Consider the following 25,301-nt stretch of genomic DNA (forward strand, 5'->3'; position numbering starts at 1 on the left):
GAGTTGAAAGGTTTTCGGACAAGCCTGAAGAATTCCTTCTCTGGAATGTCACCTTCCAGAGAGCAATTAGAGACTTAAAGTTGTTGCCTGAAGAAGAGTTGACCCTGCTGGGTGCCTGGTTGGGTCCAGCCTCATCTTCACAAGTTAAAAAGATATACGCAGCCCACGTAGCTGATCCCAACAAGGCCTTGGAGAAGGCCTGGGCCAGATTAGAGCAGCAGTATGGAGCCAGCACAGAGATTGATCTCTAATGGACAAACTCCAAAGGTTTCCAACCTTAAAGCTCAAAGACTTTAAGCTCTTGTGGGACCTCAGTGATCTCCTTGCAGAACTAAAGTCGGCCAAGGAGAATTCAGAGCTGCCTGGTTTCAAGTGCCTCAATCAGCACCTGTCTCAGTAGCAGATCCTGAGCAAGCTTCCATTCACCCTCCAAGAATTCTTGGGAAGGAAGTTTTTAACTACAAGGAGGCCCACTCTCAGGCTTACCCTCCATTTTCCCATCTGGTCCAGTTCATCACCAGAGTGGCCAGAGAAAGGAACGATCCACAGACGGGCCTTCCCACCTTGTACCAAAGGATCCATCCAGAGAAGGTGCCTAAAGTGGACAAGAAAGCACCTAGAGAGGCCAAAAGACCGATCAGTGTAAAGGCAGTTGAAACTCAGCACAAGGCCGACGAGTCCATTCTGGAGGTGAAAGAGGTGCTTTGCCCCATTCATCAAAAGCCTCACAGTTTGGCCAACTGCCGGGAATTTGGCAAGAAGCCATACAAAAAAAGACAACAGATAGTTCAGAAGCAGGGCATCTGTTTTAGGTGCTGTGGAGCAACTCCACACTTTGCATCCAATTGCAAGGAAAACATCAAGTGTGCAAAGTGTAATAGCCTCAAGCATTGCACTGCAATGCACAACTCCAGTGCCGTCTCCCACACCAAAGGGAACACGCCATCAAAGGAAAAGCCACCTACTGAAGCCACCGACAAGCAGGCCACACCACAGATGCAGATAGATGTTTTAGCAGTCGCCTGCACTGAGTTGAGCTCTGATGTGCACCAGTTCAGAGTCTGTCATCTCATCTGCCTGGCAGATGTATATCCAGCCAAGAGTCCTTGGCTTAGAAAGAAACTTTTTGTGGCTTTGGATTCACAGAGCAACGCCTCCCTGGCTACTCCAGAGTTCTTCCAAATGTTCAACCTAAAAACCAAGATGGTCGATTACATTATGAGCACGTGTGCAGGAAGAAAGAAGTTACAGGGTCGCATAGCTTCTGGCTTTGTTGTCTCCTCTTGCAACCAGAAGAGACAGTTCAAGCTGCCAGACCTCATTGAGTATTCCTTCATCCCTCGGAGTAAGGAAATTGTAACCAGAGAAGTTGTGGAGGCCCATCCTCATCTGTGAAAACTGAAGCAAGAGGTTGAATTTTAAAATCTTTTGTGTTTCTTCGTGAATTTTCACCCAAAACTTTACTGCTTCTTTACATGTCCACCACATATGGTGAAAGGAGCCAAATTGATCTGAGCATTTCCAACATTTATCAGAAACTGTTTTATACATTTTAGCTATTTGTTTTGGTGTAGTATACCATCTGTGGAACATTTTATCCAATTCTCTTTTAAATCCGTTGCATATGTATATTTTAATTTTTTGTTTCACATTTGTTCCCACTCTTTCATTTTAATTGGTCTTCTTAGATTTTGCACCCATTTTATCATATAGTTTTTAACCTGTTCTTTTTCAGTCAGCCAGGTAAGTAACATATTATAGATATTTGATACTACTTTCTTTTCCAATTTTAAGATCATATCCCACATTACTTCCTCCCAACTAAAGCCTACTTTTTTTATCTTGATTATAATAATCTTTAATGTGCATATAATGTAGCCAGGAGATGTTGGGGAATTTTTGTTTCAATTCCTCATATGTTTAATATTATTTGTACCTTTGTTTAACAAGTCTCTGTAGGTTGGCCATTTTCTCCATCTCAAAAGTCTGTGTTGATGTGCTTCCATAAGAGAGATCCATAGTGGTGTTTTACCATAAAGATATTTTTTATATTTTTCCCATACTCTCAATAAGGATGCTCTCACAAAATGATTACCATTTTTCCCCTTTTCCCCCCTTTCATACCACAAATAAGCATGCCAACCTACTCTTAAATCATTCCCTTCTATATTTAAAAAATCTTCTTTATTCAGTAGTATCCAATCTTTTATCCATACCATCACACATGCACGCTCTAAAGTCTGGGAGGCCCTCTATTTTTCTTGTCAATCAAGTTATCATATTTTATTTTTGGTCTTCCTCCGGCCCAGATGAATTTTAATATCTCTTTTTTTCCATTTTATAAAAAGTGTTTGACTTCTAATTATCAGGAAGTTTTGAAAAAGAAACATCAATTTCAGTTATATATTCATCCTAACCAATGATATGAGGCCTAAAAGAGAGTTTCAAATATGTCCACTTTTGCAAATCCCTTTGCATTTTTTCCATATTTCTTCGTAATTATTCTTTGATAATTGTCTATTTTTAGTCATTATCCATACGCCTAAATACTTAAATTTCTTATGTCCAGACCTGTTTGCTCTTTAATCATATCCTGTTTTTTCTTCTCTACATTTTTCGTTAGTAGTTTTGTTTTTGTCATATTAACTTTAAATCCTGCAACTGACCCAAATTTTTTTCTTCTGCATCCATTTTAGTATATTTTTACTTGGGTCTTCCATAATCCCAAGTACATCATATGCGAAGGCTCTTATCTTATATTCATATTTGCCAATTTTGGATCCCTGAATTGTTTGATCTTCTCTTATTGCTTTCATTAATGGTTCTAATGACATTATAAATATCAAAGGTGACAAGGGACATCCTTGTGTAGTTCCTTTAAGTATATCAAACTCCTCCATCATTTGACCATTAATTCTTAATTTAGTCTTTTGTAGGTCATATATTGCTTTTATTGCATTGGTAAATTTCTCTTCCATATCCAATTCTTGTATAAATGTCTTTAAAAAATTCCAATTTAAATTATCAAATGCTTTCTCCTCTTCCAAGGCCAATATGGCAAGTTCTTTCTGATGGTTCAATTCGTAGTATTCTATTAAATCCAATACTAATCTTATATTGTCCTTCATAAATCTATTAGGTAGGAATCCTGTTTTATCTTCTTCAATCCAATTTCTTAATAAATTTTTAACTCTTTCAGCCAAAATTTTGTAGTCAATATTAAGGAGTGAGATTGGTCTGTAATTTTTAATCTCCATTTCACATGTTCCTTCTTTATGGATCAAAACTATTTCTGCCTTTGTCCAAGTTTCTGGAATTTTCTGTTTTGTCATCACTTCATTTAACACCTTTTTAAATAAGGGTATCAATTCTTGTTTAAATATTTTATAAAATCCTGTCGTATATCCATTTGGACCTGGAGTTTTGTCTGAGTCCATTTTCTGAATCGCTTTCTCAATTTCCTCCTCAGATATATCTTTATTCAGTTGCTCCCTTATTTCATCGTCCACTTTCTGAAATCTAAATTTATTTATATAAGTCGTTATTTCTTCTTTACCTATATTGTCTTTTGAATATAATTGCTTGTAATATTTCCTAAATTTGTCCATTATATCTTTGTCTGTTGAGATAAGTTTGTTCTCCATTTTAATCTTCATAATTCGTCTTGATTGTTGTTTTTTCCGAACTTGGCTGGCTAACAATTTTCCAGGTTTATTCGCATTTTCAAATGTTTGTTGTTTCAGAAAATTAATTTGGTTAGCTTGAAATTCCAATTCCAAATTATTCTTTTCTTGTTTTAAAATCTTCAGTTTCTTTTCTAATTGTATCTTCTTTTTGTATCTTCTCTAATTGTATCTTCTTCTCTAATTGTATCTTCTCTAATTGTAACTCCTTTTCCACATTTATTATTTCAATTGTCTAATCCTTAATTCATTTATTCCTTTCCCGGTTCCTGTTAGAATTATGTTGAATAAGATGTCCTCTCAGGACTGCTTTCATTGCATCCCATGTTATTTGAGCATTTGTCATCGTCGTATCATTTATTTCCAAATAATCTTGAATTATTTTTTTAAATTTTGATCTATCTGCTTCCGTTTTTATCAAATTCTCGTTTAATCATCTTCTAGCTACATCTCTTTGGAAAATAATTAACTCCATTGGGCAGTGATCGGGAAGGATGAGAATGACTTGTACTTTTGTCATTATTTTTTTTTGTACTCCGTATCATATCTATTCTTGACCAGGATTGATGCCTATGAGAATAGAAAGTATAATCCTTCTTTTCTTCATTTCATGCTCTCCAAATGTCTTGCAAATCTAAGTCTCTTTTTAAATCTAAACATTTTTGAGGGAGCATACTTGTTTCAGCTTCTCCCCTTTTCTTTATTTTTGTCTTGTCCAATTGTGGTTGCAAAACTCCATTAAAATCTCCAACCAATAAAGGTTCATCATATTCTGCCTGTTCCAAGTTGTTTTTCAAATATTCAACAAAGGATGTTTTCAGTCCATTTGGCGCATATATATTACATATTAATATTTTTGTATTTCCAATATAAATCTTTACTGCAAGACACTTTCCTTCTTGGTCTTTGAATACTAATTATGATACAATATTCTCTTTTACATATATTACTACTCGTTTCTTCTCATAAGAGGAGTAATACGTTTTACCTTATTTTTTCTCGGCAAGGTGGACTATATGTCTATGGCATATATGTGTTTCCTGGAGATTTATTACATCATAATTTTCCCGTTTAAGTTTATTAAATATCTTTTTCCTTTTCTGGGGTGAGTTCAAGCCGTTAATGTTGTTCGAGTAGCATCTAATTTGTCGCTCCATCGTACTAGTTATCATCCACTCCGGCCGCACCAAGATCCAATTCCAAAACCGCAAATGTCATTAACTCCATTCCAGTTAGTCTTCTTTCCGAAATTCATGTAGCTGCAATTTTTCTTTCCTTGGACAATGTTGGCAATTTATATTCTTCTGGTGAGATATATCTTGCTTTCTTACTTAGTTTTCCATTTCTAGGTGACAATTGTTTCTTCTCTCCTTTTTCACCCTTCTCACTCTTTCCTCCCTTCTCTCCTTTCTCATCTTCTAGCATCAATTCTTCATAGAAGGTTTTTGCTTTCTGTTCTGTGGTTAACCAATACCGCTCTTCATTATATGTCACCATTATTCCCTCATGTCTTTCCCACCTATATCTAATTCCTCTCTTTTTCAATTCGTCTGTAAGGAAGTAATATTTCTTTCTTCTGTTAAGTGTCATTTGTGGATATTTAAGTACTGGAATTTTCACTCCTTTATATTGTAGGGGGTCCTTATTGGTCTTCCACAATATTTCATCCCTTGTTTTCTTCTTTACAAATTGGACTATCACATCTCTCGGTATTTTGTGTTTCCTCGAGTAGAATGAGGAAATTCAATAAATTTGGTCAACCTCTTTCTCTAGCTCATCTTCCTCCACTTCCAAACTTGAGGCCAGAAGTGTTGTAACTATTGATCTTATATCTTCGAGTCTCCTTGAATTTTTTCCTAACCTCAATTGGTAATCCATTTGTTTTTTTAGTGGTCTTTCTTGTTCTAATTCCATTTTTCCTTTTGTTTCTCCAGTATCTTCATTTTCTTCAAAATTACCGTCTATGTCTCATCTGTTTTAATTTTGCCAGCTTTCAAAACCTCTACCTCACCTGCCAGATGATTCATTTCTTTTTTCAGCTCTCTGAACTCTTCCTTCATTTCTTTTTTTATATCTTTAATATCATTATCTACCTTTTTGTAAAATTCTTCTTTTTATCAATCATGTCTTTCTTCATAGTATCTTGCTTTTCAGAGAGTTTCTTAATCTCTTTCAAAAGGTTATCCATGTTCACTCCTGTGTCCAGAGAGCCTCTTCTCGCTGGAATACGTAATTCCTTCTCCTTTTCTTTATCTCCTTTCCCCTTTGTTGACATTTTAAAAACAGTCAATTTAACCTCCCAACTTATATCTTGTAATATACTTTATGAATTGCAACCAATATTATTTTTTCCATTATTTATAATTAAATGAGTCTCCATTCATTTAATAATTGATGTTATATTATTAATGGATTAATTTAAAATAACCAATCTTTATAAATAATTTATTAAAAATATTAATCCAAATTTATCCAAATTCATTAAAAGTATTAATTTAAATCCAAATTATTTTATACCTAATCAATAATTAATTAATTCTTGTTTCTTTTTCTAAAGAGATTTCAGATGAATTTTGGTATAGTTTAATTATCCTAGATTATCTTTTTACTCTGCTTCTCTTCCTGGTCCCTCTTTCCGTCTGCTTCTCGTCCTTGTCTGCTGCCTGTCTACTTCACTTCCTTGTCTGATCTTTTCTTGTCATGTCAGGAGCGACTTGAGAAACTGCAAGTCGCTTCTGATGTGAGAGAATTGACCGTCTGCAAGGACGTTGCCCAGGGGACGCCCGGATGATTTGATGTCTTTATCATCCTTGTGGGAGGCTTCTCTCATGTTTCCGTTTGGAGAACTAGATCTGACAGAGGGAGCTCATCCACCTCTCCTCAGATTCGAACCTGCGACCTGTCAGTCTTCAGTCCTGCCGGCACAGGGTTTTTTTTTCTTTTTTTCAAAAAAATAATTTTTATTAAACATTTTAGACATTAACACAAGGAAAGAGGGAGAACAATATTATAGAAGATAGAAAAGTAGGAAACCCGAAAAAAAGAAAGAAAAAGAAAGAAAAAGAAAAAGCCCCAAAGGGCCTAAAAATAAAAAAGAGAAAAGTCCAAAAAACACACACACCTCAACAGTTCTAAAATGACTTCCACTCCAGCCTCAGGATCTTCTCTAGATACTTCTTGGTCTAATCTATATATTCTTGGCCTCTATTTTTCTTCTATTTTTTTTCATAGTAATAAAAAAGGGTCCAATCTGTCCTTTTTATCGATTTTCCGGTATTTTTCCTCATCAAAAAAGTTACTTCATCCATGTCTCTTATTTCTTTAACCTTATCTATTCATTCATCATTAATAGGAATCTGTTCTTTTTTTCCCATATCTAGCAAAAATAATCCTCGCTGCCATTGTAATGTATGTTAATAATTTGTCTTCATTTTCTTCAAGTTGTAGATCCAGGTGTGTGAAGCCAAGTAAATAATACTCAGGCTTCTTCTTAAACTTCCTTTTCAGTAATTTTTGTGTTTCCTCATGTATTAGTGACCAATATTTAGATGTTTCTTTGCAGGACCACAACATATGGTTTAACCCACTGCGCCACTGATGTTTGTCTGCTTCTCTTTCTTGTCTGTTGCCCATCTGCTTCTCGTCCTTGTCCTTGCTCCTCTTAGCATCCAGCAGCTTCAAACATCAATTTAGTCTAATTCTTGTCCTTGTCCTGTGGCTACCTTCTGTATCATTATTTCTCTATGGTTACTCAATATTCGTACCCTTCTCTTTCTTATTTCCTTCTTCCGGCCTTATTCATTATTCAGAGAGCAGTTGCTAGACTCATACATCATTTAGCCTGAAAAGATAGTGAGCCTTTACAGGTCCAGGACATGATAAAGGCTAAGAGAGTCATACTCAAATCAGTCCAGAGGCATAAGTTCAAGCAGGAAATAGGTAAGTTAAAACAAGGGCTCAACACCCCTAATCAGAGTTTTCTTCATGAGTTAAACCCGTTTTTAGACAAAGAGGGTATTTTGAGAGTTGGAGGAAGGTTAGCTAAGGCTAAACTTAAGATGTGTTTAAAAAAACCCGCATCATCGTACCCCCTAATAGCCACGTTGCACTGTTGCTCGTTTGGCATTACCATGAGAGAATCCATCATCAGGGTAGAACATTAACTGAGGCAGCCCTTAGAAATGAAGGTCTATGGGTAGTTAACGCCAAATGGTTGGTCAACAGTGTTATCTTCAAATGTGTCAAATGCAAGCGCCTTAGACGTAGCTGCCAAAGCCAGTTAATGGCAGAGCTACCTCAAGATAGGACTCTGACAGACCCACCCTTTTCCCACGTAGGAATCGATGTGTTTGGTCCTTGGGAAATTGTTACCAGGAAAGCTAGGGGTGGTATTGTAAATAATAAAAACTGGGTGGTTTTGTTTACTTGTTTGTCAATACGAGCTGTCCATATAGAAGTTATAGAGGGTATGGACACTTCATCGTTTTTAAATGCATTGAAAAGTTTCATAGCCCTTAGAGGGCCAAATAAGTCCATCCAGTCAGATCGTGGCACCAATTTCATAGGTGCAACCAAAGAACTTAGTTGTGTGGTTAAGTTTGAGAAAGACACCAAGGTTCAGGACTTCACCAACCGTGAGCAAATTCTTTGGACTTAATGTTCCCCATGCGTCCCACATGGGTGGGGTTTGGGAAAGGATAATTGGTATTAATCACAAGATCCTTAATGCCATGCTTTTGAACCATAGGTCTTTGACTCATGATGTTTTGGTGACACTTATGGCAGAAGTTACCACAATTATCAACAACCGGTCACTGGTCCCCCTTACCAATGACCCTGAGAACTTACAACCATTGACTCCTGCACTTATTCTGATGCAGAAGGTGACAGGATGGAAAGACATTATGCATCTAGTTCCAGACGGAACTCACCATGTCCTGTGGAAACAGGTGCAGACCTTAGCCAACCATTTCTGGAAGAGGTGGAAGGCTGAGTATTTAAGCCAGCTTCAAACCAGGAGAATCTGGCAAAGCCCAAAGGACATTACACAGGAGGGCGACCTTGTGTTGCTAAAGGACAAAGGCTTGGCCCATGGGCATCATACTAAAGACCTTTCCTTGCCCTGATGGTAAGGTCAGAAAAGTTCAATTAAATACTCATAACAGAGACAAGACGTCTGTCCTGGACAGACCAATCAGCGATCTTGTATTGCTTGTTGAGAGTGTTTAAGGTTTATATTGTTGTATATACAAAGGCATTTGTATGTTTTAAGTGGTAAATTTCCATATCCAGGGAAATTTAAGTGGGGAGTGTTCTGTCTCCCAGGAGCCTGGCTTGCCTTATCTTACAGTTGCTTGAAGTTGCTCCCTCTTGCATTTTCTCCCAGGGCTGCTGCAGCTCTGCAAGAGCCCTGAAAGTTAACAGTTTCAGAGGCTGGAAAGCCAGCCTGCAGGCCTCTTTGCAACTGTTGGCCTAGAGAATAGTTCTTTGGGTTCAGAGCCCGCCCCTTCTCCTGGGCTTGAGATCTCCATTTTGGAATCTCCCCTGCCTTTTTAGTTAGAGAAGGAACTTGAGATGTGCTGGTGGTTGGTCAGGATAGCTCTGGAAAAATCATTCTAAGTACTATTGAGTATTGAGAACTAGGTAGGAAGATTGAGATAGATATTGAGAAAGAGATAGAAAGATATAATTATTGAGATATTGAGATATAGATTGAAGATATTAAGATATTAAGACTATTAAGATACTATAGATAGCTAACCTTGATTGAGTGATTGAATTATAGCTGATTGAGAAATTAAAGATTGATGTATTATATTAGGCATGCCCCAATGTTGACAGTTTTTTAGGAGGAGCTTGAAAACCTGGTTGTTCCAGTGTGCCTTCTCAGAATAAGGAAACTCCAAGCAATATGTCCCCAAATGCACATTACTAGAGATCCAGGATGTCTGCACACCCCATCCCCCTCCAAATACCTATCCTTTTCACCTGGTCATTCCCAGCATATTTTAAGATTTTTAATTATTACATTTGGCCCAGCCATACGTTTTTATTGTTTTGTTTTTGAGTTCATTTATTGTTGTATTGTTGTTATTGTTTCGTACTGATGTATTCGGGCTCGGCCTCTTGTAAGCCGCACCGAGTCCTTCAGGAGATGGTAGAGGGGTATAAATAAAGGGTTATTATTATTATTATAGATAGATAGAGAAGCCTACTGAGAAATTGAGTTATATAGATATAGAGAGAGTCTACACTGCTTTGTCTCCAGAACTAACCTTAAGCTATAGATAGAGAAAAAATCTGCTTTTTTTCTAACCATGACAGCTTAGGGTTAGGGTGAATCTTATCTGCCATTCTGGGGAAAAGGTCAATTGAGTGCCTGGAGGAGAAGAGAAAGGCACTCTTCTCCTCCAGACTGTGCCAAGTCTGCAAGGACGTCGAAGAATAAATATCCTTTTTTTGATGTTCAACCTTTAATAGTCTCAGTTGTTGAATATCTCAAGATTCCAAAGAAAGATACTTGCAGTTCGCTTAGACATAGAGAGCAGCACATCTTAGTTTATTTTTATAACGTCTGGGTGTAACGGCACAAACCTCCCAAGTCCTCATCCAGGATTGTAGGCCGGAGATGGGCAACCTTGGGCAGCTATTCTCCTTGTCCCTGACAATTAGTTATAATTGACTGAGAGCTGCACCTAGCAATACCTGGAGAGGAACAAGTTGTCCACCTTTATTCTAGCAATAAATTGCACAGTATAACAATTTCATGAACTCAGCCAGACGTTTCTCCTGATCAGATGTGGTCCAACATGGTGAATGTGAGTTAAGGATATAGGGACGTGTCTAAGATTATCTCAGGCATGGGAAGACATTTTTGCCTTGCGGCTGCATTATAACCTCAACCAAGAAAGAGGACAGCCGGGCATACGCTGGGTGCGATAGATCCAGAAGGGGAAGGCCCTGGGCAGGGCCAGGACGGGTCTTATCATCCTCAAGTTATCCTCCTGCATAAGGACAGGCTGCTCACCGCATCCTTATGCCAGGAGGAAAACAAAACATGTAGCCACTGGCCAGATCCTCCTCCCCTATACTTCTCTCTTGAATCTTTGGGCTGTCAGGTGATATCCGAGAGCACTCTGGAGGGCTCTCAGCCACTGAGTGCCTTCCTCAAACCGTCCTCCTGGCATAAGGACAGGGCAGCTCCGTCCTTATGCCAAGAGGAGCTGGAGAGACGAGGTGACTGAGAGCACTCCAGAAGGCTCTCGGCTGCTGTGTGCCTTCCTTCCCCATCCTTTATGCATAAGGATGCAGCAGCCCACGAGATCTGTCTGACCACTGCCCTCTAGGAATTGTTATCAATCACAAAAACTGTCTCAGAAAATGGAGATTAAATGAGAACCTGATAAAAACAGAAGAAGATAAAGAATACTACAATAAAATAATTCAAGATTTTTTGCAAATAAACAAATTGGATGAAATGGAGCCACGAGTGGTGTGGGATGCATTTAAAGCAGTTCTGAGAGGACACTCTATACAACAAGGATCAAGGAAGAATAGAGAAAGGAATAAAAGAATAAAGGAACTGGCAGCAGAAATAGCAGCCAAGGAAATGGAATCAAAACGAAAACCATCGAAAAGAATAGAGAGACAACTGTTGGCACTAAAACAAGAGAAAAACCATGTGGAGTTAGAACTCCAGTCAAGACAAATGAAATTTTTAAAACAACAGACTTTTGAAAATGCGAATAAACCTGGTAAATGGTTAGCAAATCAAATCCGGAAAAAAAGACAAATAAATTATATATCTAAAATAACAACTGCAGACAAAGACTTGAGGACGGATAAAGAAATCATAGAGGAGTTCAGGAGATTTTATACTCAATTATATACAAAGGACAATATAATGAAAGAAGACATTATGGAGTACATAGGCCAAATGAAGCTAGATAAAATAACGGATGAAGATAGAGAATCATTGAATAAAGAGATATCTGAGGAAGAAATTGAAAAAGCAATTAATAAAATGGAAGAGATAAGGCCCCTGGACCTGATGGGTTTACGGCGGGATTTTATAAATCCTTCAAACAACAGCTATTACCAACACTTAAAGTTATTGTAAATGAAGCGATGAAATATCAGAAGGTACCAGATTCTTGGAAGGAAGCGGAGATCACAGTGATACACAAAGAAGGCTCCCCGGAAACGGATATTAAAAATTATAGGCCAATTTCCCTCTTAAACACGGATTATAAAATATTTGCAAACATCATGGCCACAAGATTAAAACTATTCTTAAACAAATGGATTGGAGAGGAGCAAACAGGTTTTCTGCCAAATAGACATATGAAAGAAAACATACGCAACGTTCTAGATCTTTTGAAATATTATGAGATGAACCATCAAAAAGAATTTGCTATTCTATCAATAGATGCAGAGAAAGCTTTTGATAATTTGAATTGGGATTTCTTCAAGATATTAATACAAGAATTGGACATGGGGGAAAAATTTAATAACGCTATTAATGCGATCTACGAATTTCAAAAAGCTAAAGTGAAAATAAATGGTCAAATGACACAAGAATTTGAAATAGCAAAGGGTACCAGGCAAGGGTGCCCATTATCCCCATTGATTTTCATAATGGCAGTGGAGATCCTAATGAAGAAAATTAGAGAAGATGAAAAGATAAAAGGAGCGAAAATTGGAAAATTTGAATATAACATACGAGCGTTTGCGGATGATTTATTAGGAACAATTGAGGATCCGGAGAAAAATTTACAAAATTGGATAACTAAAATAGAACAATTCGGAAAAGTGGCAGGTTTTAAAATGAATATGAAGAAAACAAAGCTCCTATTTAAGAATGTGGAAAAGGAGAAACAAGTAAAGATACAACAACAAGTGGGTATAGAGAGTGTTAAGAAAATTAGATACCTCGGAGTCTGGATTACAGCGAGAAATGGTCAACTTCTGAAGAATAATTACGAAATAGTTTGGAAGAAAATTCAAAAAGATCTACTAAAATGGAATTCTTTAAACCTATCACTTCTTGGCCGGATATCTTTAATAAAGATGTATGTTCTACCAAAACTTATATTTCTATTTCAAAATATTCCGATAATAAGAAATCAAACCCTATTCAAAAAATGGAAGAAGGATTTATTGAAATTTGTCTGGAAAGGAAAAAGGCCAAGAATAAACTATATAAATCTGATAGATAAAAAATCTAGAGGAGGGTTGGGGTTTCCTGATTTGAAGACTTATCATGAGGCATGTGCTCTGTCATGGATAAGAGACTGGATGACGTTAGACAAAGAAAAGTGTTTAAATTTAGAAGGTCATGACCTGAGAGTAGGATGGCACGCATATGTTTGGTATAATAGAGAACTAAAAGAAAAAAACTTTGGTAATCATTTTGTGCGAGCCTCCCTACTGAGGACATGGATGAGGTATAAAGCTCTCTTTTACAAAAACACACCATTGTGGGTCTCAGCAATGGAGGCACATCAAAGAAGATTGTTAGGATGGAGGGTTTGGCCAAGATATAAGGACATCTTGGTAAAAGGGAAAATGGAGATTAAATCTTTTGAACAACTCAAGAACTCTTATGGCAATATAACTTGGTTACATTATTTACAAATTAAAGAATATTTTAAACAAGATCAAAAAATTGGTTTTGACTGGGAAGAAAACACATGGGATAAAGTATTAAAAATACAAAAGAAAACAGTGACAATACTCTATAATAAATTGGTCCAATGGCAAACGGAAACTGAACAGGTGAAAACATGTATGATTAAGTGGGCTGAAAATTTAAGACGACCCATCCAGTTTAGAGAATGGGAGCAAATATGGAAATAAAGTTGAAATATACATATGCCATGGACCTGAAAGAAAATTGGTATAAAATGTTTTATAGATGGTATTTGACACCGAATAAACTTAGTGACATTTATCAAAATGTCTCAGGTAAATGTTGGAAATGTAGGGAACAAACAGGCACATTCTACCATATGTGGTGGACCTGTAAGGATACAACTAAGTTTTGGGCCTCTGTCCATGAGGAAACACAAAAGATGTTGAAGAAGAGGTTCAAAAAGAAACCTGAGTATTATTTATTGGGATTTACAGATTTGGATTTTAAACTGGATGAGAATGAAGACAAATTATTTACATACTACACTACAGCGGCAAGGATTGTTTTTACCAAATATTGGAAGAATGACCAAACACCGACCATTGAAGAATGGTTGGAGAAAGTTAAAGAAATGAGAGATATGGACGAACTAACTTTTTTGATGAGAAGAAATACTGGAAAATCGCTAAAGAGAACAGACTGGACCTTTTTCTATGACTACGAAAAGAAACTTAAAGATAAAAGTTTTAGAGGACAAGAATAGATAAGTAAGTTGGAGAAGTAGAGTGAGAAGATCCTGAGGTTGGAGTGGAAGTCATTTTAGATTAGTTTAGGTGGGTTTTTTTGTTGTGTTTTTGTGCTACCCTTCCTTCTTTTCTATCCTCTTGTTATTGTTCCCCCTCTTTCCCTGTGTTGATTTATAAAATGTTTAATAAAAATTATTTGGGAAAGGATGCAGCAGCCCACCGCAGCCACCTCTGGAACTCCCTTCCTAAGGAGTTAAAGATGCTTCCCTCCCTCCTGCCTTCAAGAAACAGCAAAAGACGTACTTTTGCTCACTGGCTTACGAGGAGGAGGAGGAGGAATTGGCAACATTACCATTATACCTCTGATTAATAGCTACCATCTGTATCTGTGACCTGTTCACTCCACCAGCTCAATGGATATCTTGAGCAATTATCAATCTACTTGCCCCCAAGGAACTGGAAAATGGATGCTTCTGTTTGATGTTTGATGTTTTGTCTTATGTCTGATATAACAGGCTGTGCTTTTTATTTTATTTTATTTATTAAGTCATAATTTGTTTTTATATGTCAGGTTGCCAAATTTTGTTACTATGGATGCATTGTTGTTGTGTTCAGGCACTGAATGTTTGCCTTTTATGTTTGGAATCCCCTTGAGTCCCTCCGGGGAGATAGTGCAGAAAATAAATAAATAAATAAATAAATAAATAAATATTATGCTAAGAGGACAGGGAAAATGAGGAGGGCCTGAGGTAAGCAACCAGGGGGCCATATACGGCCCCCAGGCCTTAGTTTGCCCATGACTAGATTATCTGAACACCTTGTCCGCATCTTTGGATCTCAACAACTGAAAGTCAGTCACATCATCTTGACCAGACTCTGCTCTGGATCTCTCCATGGATGGTGCTGTTGCTAACGAAGACCCTAGTAACCATTCAGTCGACCAGTGAAATATTGCTGCCAACAAATTATAATGTGAATAATTGCTCATCCAATTATAATTTATATACATATCACATCTTAATGAAATAAAGTTACGTGCATTTCTTAGCACTTAGCTAAGTGCCTTTTAACCTTAGCACCTTTTTACACTTGCTCTGGTATGAAATCGAAGTATATTGCAGAAGTGCCACTCATATCAACTTAATTCTCTTTTATGAAAATGAAGATTATGTATCGACAGACTCTCAAATATGTGACATTACTTTTGAAGCAGGATTTTATTTAGTTATTCCCAGGGAGGTAATTGGCATGTATGTTCCATTTTTTTCCTCTGCGTTTAGCATTTATATATATACTTTTCCCCTAACCATGTTATACTTTTTTCCAATTGTTTTCTAATATTGTATTAATTTTGCTTTGTTATTAATTGTATTGTTTTATCTCATTTTATCTGCAAGCCATCTTCAATCCCACTTCAATAGAAAGGTGGCATATATAAATACAATAAATAAAAATAAAAATAAAAAATCTTGGTTCTGCACAGAAATTTGGTTATAGTCATTGTCTGTATTAAGGATTATAGTCAGAAAGTGTTACAGTGTCCACTTAACTTTGACACAATGCAGCATGATGTTCCATATATTTTGACTTTTTTAACAATCACCTCCTGTTGTAGTATTCCAGTGTACATATTCTGAATCAGAAAAAAACCCCTATTTGGCTACTTGTATACTATATTGACATGTATATTAAATTACAGTTTCACCGTCTTCTTCATTTTTTCAGTACTTTCCTGTACCTGAAATTCCTGGTAGTTTGGGCCCTTGTTCTGCTGGCTGATTTTGTGCTGGAATTCAGATTTGAATACCTGTGGCCATTCTGGCTTTTCATCAGGAGTGTTTATGATTCCTTCAGATACCAGGGATTGGTATGTATAACAGAGTGACTTTATTTTCTTTTAAAATTCGTTGCATTAAAATGAATAGCAACTCATTTTTTAAAAAAAAATGAAATCTGTTGCATTTTAAGAACTCTATGTGCATAGGCCCAAGGTGTTTCCGTGCACACGCATGTGACAATATTCATTTCTGAGCCTATCCCTCATGGTACCTAGTTTTTAAAAGCACTTTTCTTCCCCTCAAATGAATGAGGGGGATAAAAGTCTCATCCATGTTCCTGCCCAGACCATTTTAATATAAAAGTAAAGATAAAGGTTTCCCCTTGACATTAAGTCTAGTAGTGTCTGACTCTGGGGTGTGGAACTCATCATCATTTCTAAGCTGAAGAACCGGCGTTGTCCATAGACATCTCCAAGATCATGTGGCCAGCATGACTGCATGGATCGCTGTTACCTTCCCACAGATGCGGTACCTATTGATCTACTCACATTTGCATGTTTTCAAACTGATAGGTTGGCAGAAGCTAGGGCTAACAGCAGGAGCTCTCCTGCTGTTTGAACTGCCAACCTTTTGATTTGAACTGCCAACCTTTTGGTCAGCAAGTTCAGAAGCTCAGTGGTTTAACCTGCTGCATCACTGGGGGCTCCCCCATTTTGGTATAGGAAACCCTATTTTAAAAAATGGAAAAGTGAACTGGAAATAACTTCTGAATTTCTTTCTGTTTTTAATAAAGGTCACTCCTGGGCCTAAAATGTTGGAAATAGCAACCTTCCAAGCCTCCTCTAACTGTTTGTAAATGTGTTTAATTGTTAATCTTTATTGTATTTACAATTTGGTTTGCCAGGTCGATTATATCTCTTTGTTGTGTGAGGGGCTTCAGACACAGGACTCAATCTTGTATTCAGTTTGCATCAGACCTCAGTGGAGGTGCATGCATGTTGCTGTTTGGATTTTAGTATAGAAGTATGACTTATGGACTTCAGTGAGTACAACTATACGTAAAAATCATGGACAATTGGTTAAGTATCATACCCTGTGTACTCTACACAGAGAAGAAACTACACTTTATCTAACTGAACTCTAATAAGAAATGTGCCTGTATGGTGAATTAATACAAGTCGTTTATGAGTAAACAAGACTTTTTTTTCAAAGAAGCCTTTGAGAAGAGATTTTAAAAATCTCTGAGTGCGTATTTTAACAAAGTGGTTTTAAGGGACTGTATATCCTTTCAGGCAATTACAACTGCAACTTCAACTTCAAAAACATTTCTAATATTCTGCTAACCAATATATTTTTGTAGTGGCATGTCTTTATCCTTAGCCATTTAAAGACATGGTTCTTCAGTTTAACAACTGAGTTACCTGTGTGCCATTACATTAATGCTTGTGAATATCACTTGTTCAAAGAGTTGACTTCTAACAAGGTCATTTTTTTACTACTGATTTTCAAATTATGGAGATTCACATTTGCCAAACAGATGTGACATCATTTTTATTTTTTCAATGAGGTTATGGTGCACTTATTTCCAATAGGTTATGGAATTTCCAATATAAAACCCATGTTTAAAAAATGCAGAAGGGGCCTGTTTAAATCTAAGCCATCGCCAAAAATTAACAGAGTGGTCAGATGAATAACATTTATTTGGCAGATCCAAGCGTGGGATCTGGATTCACTTGGCTACTTCCATATCAATGCATGACCTTTGATCAAGTTTGTGTTCTGCAACTATAACCTAAAAATAGTATTCTACCTCTTGGAGATGGAGTTGGAGATATTGAAGCACGATACCCATGTAATTGTAGGCGAGACCCATAATATTTAGTGTTTGGATAATACTGCTGATGGCAGGGAGCACTCATACAAGGTTTCCAAATGCAGTTTTCCTCAGTCATTAGTATTGTCTCTGTATTGCAGTCTTTATAGTTGCATAGCGAGTCCTTGGCTGAGATTAAGCTTGAAACTAACAATTTGTGTAGAAATGCAAAGAGATGTGCCTGGTGACAGACATTTTATAAAATATACTCGCAGCACTTTAATGCCTTTATAACTGTCTTGGCTGCATCCTACACAATCCTTGAGTTTAATTGGGCTTTCTGGCCAAAAATTTTGAACATCTCTCTCAATGACAAAGCCCAGAATTCCATAGATAGTAGCCCTGTCAGTTCAACAGGTATCACAGTGTTATAAATGCATGGTGTGAAAGAGAACGAAGAGGAATGGTTTATATTAATCTATATAACAATAAATAATCTTCCAAATATGGTACTAAAAGCAATATTAATACGTTAACATTATCAATAGTTGTTTTTGCTTCATTACTAATGTCAATGTTTATGATTTCCTTCAGAATGCACATTTATGAAAAACTTAAATAAAAAAGCATTGTTATAAACTGTTTCAATAGTCAGTTATATTTAAAATAAACACAATTTTTCATTTTTCTTCCCCCTTCGTTTTGTCTTTTCTTTAGGCCTTTTCAGTATTTTTTGTTTGTGTAGCATTCACATCAAATATCATATGTTTGCTCTTCATACCGATACAGTGGCTGTTCTTTGCTGCCAGCACATATGTTTGGGTACAGTATGTCTGGCATACAGGTAAGCCATTTTACTTGATCCATTTAATTTATGGAATATGAATTATAAATCAAGGTACCCCATTATGCCTTTCAGTTATTTCTACAGTTAGCACAACCAGATTCTCTTTCAACAGTGCTTAGTGCAGACCCAAGCTGACAATATGTGTTATTAGAGCTGATGGGTATCAGTATTGCAATCAGAGGCAAGGGTAGTTCATTCAAAAGTTGGCATCTGTGGGACAAGTTTAAAAATGTGGTTTTGAACTAGAATTGGTGGACTGGTTGAGTTTAATGCTATGAGATACCAACATAGAAACAATAAAAAGAAACAGGAATTCCAGACATGAAACAATCAGGAACAGCTAACAACTACCAATAAAGGACTCCCCCAGGCAGGAAGCAGCCAGGCCTTGAAGATGAAAGGCTTTTCAATAATAATCAAGGTGATTAATTGCAACATTAACGCCTGCCTCCAACAACAAGCTTTCTTTCTCCCACCCTGGACATTATTGCACAGGTATATAAACCTCACTTGCCTAGTTTCCAACTGACTTCACAGCCTCTGAGGATGCCTGCTGTAGATTTGGGCAAAATGTCAGAAGAGAATGTTTCTGGATCACGGCCATACTGCCCGGAAAACTCACAGCAACCCAAGAAATCTCTTTTCAGAGTGTTCTTTATTTACTGAACTGATTTTAGAGTTTGTTAATACTGATAGCCAGATTTTGTTCATTTTCTTGGTTTCCTCCATTCTGTTGAAATTGTTACATGCTTGTGGGTTTCAATGGCTTCTCTGTGTCACCTGACGTGGTGGTTGTTAGAGTGGACCAGCATGTCTGTGTTCTCAAATAATATTCCGTGTCCAGGTTGGTTCATCAGGTGCTCTGCTATAGCTGAGTTCTCTGGTTGAGTTAGTCTACAGTGCCTTTTATGTTCCTTGATTTGTGTTTGTGCCTTGCTGCATTTGGTGGTCCCTGTGTAGACTTGTCCATCGCTGCATGGTATACGGTAGACTTCTGCAGAGGTGAGAGGATCTCACTTCTGACGCAGGAAGGAACATGATTCGGGCGGTCGAAAGTGCCGGCTTCTCAAACATAACATGCATGGCGCACTTGCTGCATAACTGCGTAAAATTTGGCTTCAAGGGGCCCGATAAGAACAGCGCCACCGCCGTCACTCAACTCATTGACTGCTGCCGCAGAATCGCGGGCTTCTTCCACCATAGCTCTAAGTCCACAAAAATGCTGCGTGACAGGCAGACCCTGCAGTGCCTCCCACAACACCGGTTACTGCAGGATGTCTCACTATCAATTGCGGCTCCGATAAACAAGCTGGTCCCCAACAACCAGAAGTGGATGACCATCACTCAGCTGGTCGAGATCCTAGAACCATTCAAATTAGCCACCGATAAACTTTCAGCACAGAAAGCACTACTCAGCCATGTGGTCCCTGTCATCTTGCGTTTGAAGAGGCATTTGGAGTCACTGGGTGGACAAAGTACATTGCAATCTATGGCTGGGCCCCTGACTCCACAGGCTCAGGAGGTGGTCAGAAAGTTGACTTTCGCCATCCGTAAACGTCTTCTACTGCTGAGGGAGAGCAAGACTCATGTTTTGGCAGCACTCTGCGACCCTTGCATCAAGGACACTGTCTGCCCCAAAGACCCTTGCATCAAGGACACTGTCTGCCCCAACTGTGTAAAAGATGGCTTCAAGGGGCCCCGATGAGAACAGCGCCACCGCCGTCACTCATCGCGGGCTTCTTCCACCGTAGCTCTAAGTCCGCAAAACTGCTGCGTGACAGGCAGACCCTGGAGTGCTTCACAGGGCTAAGGATGCACATGAAGAGACACCACCCAAATGTAAAGTTGGACACAGTTGAAGTCGCCAGCACATGCAGCAGTACACAGAGCACTCCAACCTCACCAACAGGCCCCATGCAGAAAACCATTGATGCTTGGGGCGTGCAAGTTACAAGGGTGAGATCTGGAATGAAGCCGCCATCAGTGAAGGAAAGAAAACGTTGATGGCTGCTTGATTCCTGGGTGAAGGCCAATACCCTTCCCAGCCTTCTCCATGCCCTCCCGGGGGGGACAGTACCCCCTCCCGGGAGTGTCATGCTGTGCAGTAGGGCTGGGCGGTTTCGTTCGTTATTTTAGTATTTCGTTATTTTTTCGTTATTTTTTTTATAACGGAACGATATCGATGTATTTTTCAAACCCAGAAGTGTATTTTCTAAATCGAAGCAGCATCCGCCATCTTTGAAATGACTTCCGCCCATTTCGGAAATGTCGTCAAAGATGGATGCCTGCTGGGAGCGCCTGTAGCCAATCAGAAGAAGACACGGGGCTGCTTGCCCCGTGTCTTCTTCTGATTGGCCGGGCTGCCCTTTAAAAGCGGCTGCAGTTATCTTTCTCTGCATATCAGCTGTCCCCCAGTGAGACAGACTGTAAGACTTCCCGGGGGGGGGGGGGCTTGAGCCTGCCCCCCCGGGATTGGCTGCCTTTTTGCCTGCTCTGAAAAGGCCAATTTCCTTTCTGGCTACTTCCATACCGTCCCGGGGGGGGGGGGCACATGACTGCTCCTCTGCATCGATGGTGCCTGGTTTCTTCCTCTTCTCTTTGTCAACCAATGCTATGTTGGAAGGGCTCCATGCAGCATGCATGCAGTACTGCACCATGCAGTACTGCGGCAATACACAGTAGTGAAGCGGACACCCCAGAGAATCTCTGGCTGCACAGAAGGTCATGGTATGAATACCCCCATGACCTAATGTACTTTCTGCTGCTGTTGGAGGCGGACGGACCATGGATAATGACTTTAAGTACCTCCAATCATTAACCAAGACTGCTGTGACCCCCCAGTTGAAGACTTATTAAGGCCAACTTGACACACATAACCCCAATGACCCGGTTTATTTTCTTGCAAGATTTGGAGGAGGACAGACAATGCCTTAAGGGAAGTTTACTAGGGCTGGGCGGTTTCGTTCGTTAATATTGTATTTCGTTATTTTTTCGTTATTTTTTTTGATAAAGAATTGATTTTGATTTTTCTTTTAACCAGGAAGTGTTTCTTAAATTTCAAAGCAGCATCCGCCATCTTTGAAACGACTTCCGCCAGTTTCGGAAGTGACGTTACAGATGGTAGGATGCTGGGAGCGCTGGGAGCCAATTAGGGGTTAGTAAGGGTGGCCATTCCCCTTTAAAAGCGGCTGCGCGCTCCGCGTGGCAGCATTGTAGCTGGGGAAGTGAGGGTGGACGGAGGGCTTTTCCTTACGCAAGTGGTGGGGAGTCTGGCTTTGGCGTGCATGGGGCTGGGGACAGGGAGCTTGTAGCTGTCTGCCTCCCAGTCCCTGACTGTGGCTGCGGCTTGTGCCGGCTTTTTTGGGGGGAGGGGAAGCATTGGGTTAAATTGATCTTTTATTATTATTGATTATTGTTTTTATTTTTAATATTTATAAGAAACCAGGCACCAGCTATGCATAGAAAATGTCATCCAAAGACTAAGGAAACTTCTGATAACATCACTGTGTGGCAACACAAAGCAAATTAAACTTTATTTTCAGTGTTCCCACATCGATTTTCCCGACTTGATTTTCAATAAGGGCCTGAAAACAGTGGGGCAATGTTCCCACATACAGCAGGCAATAGTAATTTTAGGCAACACAAAGCTAAGAAAACATGATTGTCAATAAGGGCAGGACCACAGTGGGGCACTGTATTACAAAATGATACACTGCAGCACAGCACAAAATGAGCACTGTATTACAAAAGTAGTTTCCAAAAAGCACTGATTGCCAGGAATAAATCCCCTTGGCAACCAAAACAAAGGATCAGCAACACTCCACTATTAAAGTACTAACTATTTATTTGTAATTTTTTGTAATTTTTTTGTATTTTTTTGGTTTTTTTTGGTTATTTTTTATATATTTTTTGTATTTTTTTAATTAAATAAAAATATTATATAACGATAAAATAAATAGTAAAAATAAAAATCAACTAAATGCTTGCCCTCCCAAGTTTCAGGAAGGCAAGCAACAGCCACTGCCAGGGACTGGGACTTCTCCATGTCCCCAGCCCCAAGCAATCAGTGCCACCAGTTGAAGGAAAAAAACCCCAAAAAGGCAGTCACAAAGGCAATGTTCCCGCATACAGCAGGCAATAGTAATTTTAGGCAACACAAAGCAAAGTAGTAGACTTGATTTTTGATGTTCCAATGTTCCAAAATAATGCGTGGGGTCAATGGCTCTCCATCAAACTTCATAGGAACGTTCATAAATTTCATTAAGTCCTGGGTGGGATGGGCATACCAAGCTGCATTGACTCTCTCCCGGGGAGAAAATAGAATAAGGAGTACAGAAAAAATGTAGCAGCTCTGTTCTCTGATAAATAATACACACAAGTCCATTCATTTCTAATAGGGTTTTTCCTTTTTGTTTGTTTTTTGGTGGGTTTTTTGTGGGTTTTGGTGGGTATATATCTTGTTTTTTGTGTTTTTTGGTGTTTTTTTGTAAAATAAATAAATAAATAAATAATAGCAGCTGTTTTTTGGTGAGTTTTTTTGTTCTTTTTTTGTAAATTAAATAAATAAATAAATAAAAATACATAATAGCAGCTGTTCTCTAATAAATATTAAAATAAAAATATATACATGCAAGTCCCTTCATTTTTAATGGGTTTTTCTTTAGATTTTTTGTGGGTTTTTTATGAGGTAGGTAGTTTATGGGTAAGGGAGTTGGGGGAAAGCGTACACAGGAGTAGAGGAGTGCCTCTTTTCCGGGCACTGTAGAGGCGATGCCCAACAGGCTGAAAGGGGACTGGCAGAGAACAACTGGGGAAAGGATGTATGAAAGGGATTGGGGGGGGGGAAGCGTACACAGGAGTAGAGGAGTGCCTCTTTTCCGGGCACCTCAGAGGCGATGCCCAACAGGCTGAAAGGGGACTGGCAGGGAAAGATTGGGGAAAGGATGTATGAAAGGGATTTGGGGGGGAAGCGTACACAGGAGTAGAGGAGTGCCTCTTTTCCGGGCACTCCAGAGGCGATGCCCAACAAGCTGAAAGGGGACTGGCAGGGAACAACTGGGGAAAGGGTGTATGAAAGGGAGTTGGGGGGGAAGCGTACACAGGAGTACACAGGAGTAGAGGAGTGCCTCTTTTCCGGGCACTCCAGAGGCAATGCCCAATGCTTATCGCTTTGTGAAGGCCAATTCCCTTCCCGGCATTCTCCAAGTACTCGGGGGGGGGGCCTTGACCCTGCCCCCCGGGATTGGCTGCCTTTTTGTCAGCTGTGAGACGGCCAAAACCCTTCCCGGCCTTCTCTATGCCTTCCCAGGGGGACATTGGACAGTGCCCCCCCCCCCGGGAGTGTCATGCTGTGCACTTATCTTTCACAGCATATCAGCCGTCCCCCAGTGAGACAGACTGTAAGTCCTCCTGGGGGGGGGGGTCTTGACCCTGCCCCCCCCGGGATTGGCTGCCTGCTGCTTGATTACTTGGTGAAGGCCAAAACCCTTCCCGGCCTTCTCTATGCCCTCCCAGGGGGACATTGGACAGTGCCCCCCCTGGGAGTGTCATGCTGTTCACTTATCTTTCACAGCATATCAGCCGTCCCCCAGTGAGACAGACTGTAATTTCTCCCGGGGGGAGGGGTTCTTGACCCTGCCCCCCCCCCCCGGGCTTGGCTGCCTGCTGCTTGATTACTTGGTGAAGGCCAAAACCCTTCCCGGCCTTCTCCATGCCCTCCCAGGGGGACATTGGACAGTGCCCCCCCTGGGAGTGTCATGCTGTTCACTTATCTTTCACAGCATATCAGCCTTCCCCCAGTGAGACAGACTGTAATTTCTCCCGGGGGGAGGGGTTCTTGACCCTGCCCCCCCCCCCCGGGCTTGGCTGCCTGCTGCTTGATTACTTGGTGAAGGCCAATACCCTTCCCGGCCTTCTCCATGCCCTCCCAGGGGGGGGGGATTTGTCAGTGCCTCCTGGGAGTGTCATGCTGTGCACTTATCTTTCACAGCATATCAGCCATCCCCCAGTGAGACAGTGAGACAGACTGTAAGCACATGCTTACGTTGTGTCTGAATGACTGCTCCTCTGCATTGATGGTGCTTGGTTTCTTCCTCTTCTCTTTTTCAACCAATGCTGTGTTGGAAGGGCTCCATGCAGCACCATGCAGTACTGTGGCAATACACAGTAGTGAAGTGCTCACCCCAAAGAATCTCTGGCTGTACAGGAGATCAGGGTATGAATACGCCCATGACGTAATCTACTTTCTGCTGCTGCTGGAGGAGGACAGACCATGGATAATGACCTTAAGTACCTCCAATCATTAACCAAGGCTGCTGCGACCCCCAGTTGAAGACTTATTAAGGCCAACTTGACACACATAACCCCAATGACCCTGTTTTGTTTCTTGCAAGATTTGGGGGAGGACAGACAATGGATTAAGGGAAGTTTACTAGGGCTGGGCGGTTTTGTTCGTTATTTTGTATTTCTTTCTTTTCTTTTTTTTTTGGATAAAGACTTGATTTTGATTTTTTTAAAACCAGGAAGTGTTTTTTAAATTTCGAAGCAGCATCCGCCATCTTTGTAAGGACTTCCGCCAGTTTCGGAAGTGACGTTATAGATGGTAGGATGCTGGGAGCACTGGGAGCCAATCAGGGGTTAGTAAGGGCGGCCATTGCCCTTAAAAAGCAGCTGCGCACTCCGCGTGGCAGCATTGTAGCTGGGGAAGCAAGGGTGGACGGAGAGCTTTCTCTTGCGCGAGTGCTGGAGAGTCTGGCTTTGGCGTGCTTGGGGCTGGGGACAGGGAGCTTGTAGCTGTCTGC

General features: G+C 39.7%; 1 protein-coding gene across 1 annotated transcript in view; it reads left to right on the forward strand.

Annotated features, from left to right (window-relative positions):
• LOC137095312 (macoilin-like) overlaps positions 1-25,301 on the forward strand; it is a 393,189-nt gene that overhangs the window by 42,045 nt on the left and 325,843 nt on the right. Inside the window, exons 2-3 of the mRNA XM_067461783.1 lie at positions 15,789-15,930; positions 18,372-18,498. Of these exons, the coding sequence (XP_067317884.1) occupies positions 15,789-15,930; positions 18,372-18,498 (269 nt within the window). The remainder of the gene's footprint in view (positions 1-15,788; positions 15,931-18,371; positions 18,499-25,301) is intronic.

Source organism: Anolis sagrei, chromosome Y (assembly GCF_037176765.1).
Source record: "Anolis sagrei isolate rAnoSag1 chromosome Y, rAnoSag1.mat, whole genome shotgun sequence".
Taxonomy (NCBI): Eukaryota; Metazoa; Chordata; class Lepidosauria; order Squamata; family Dactyloidae; genus Anolis; species Anolis sagrei.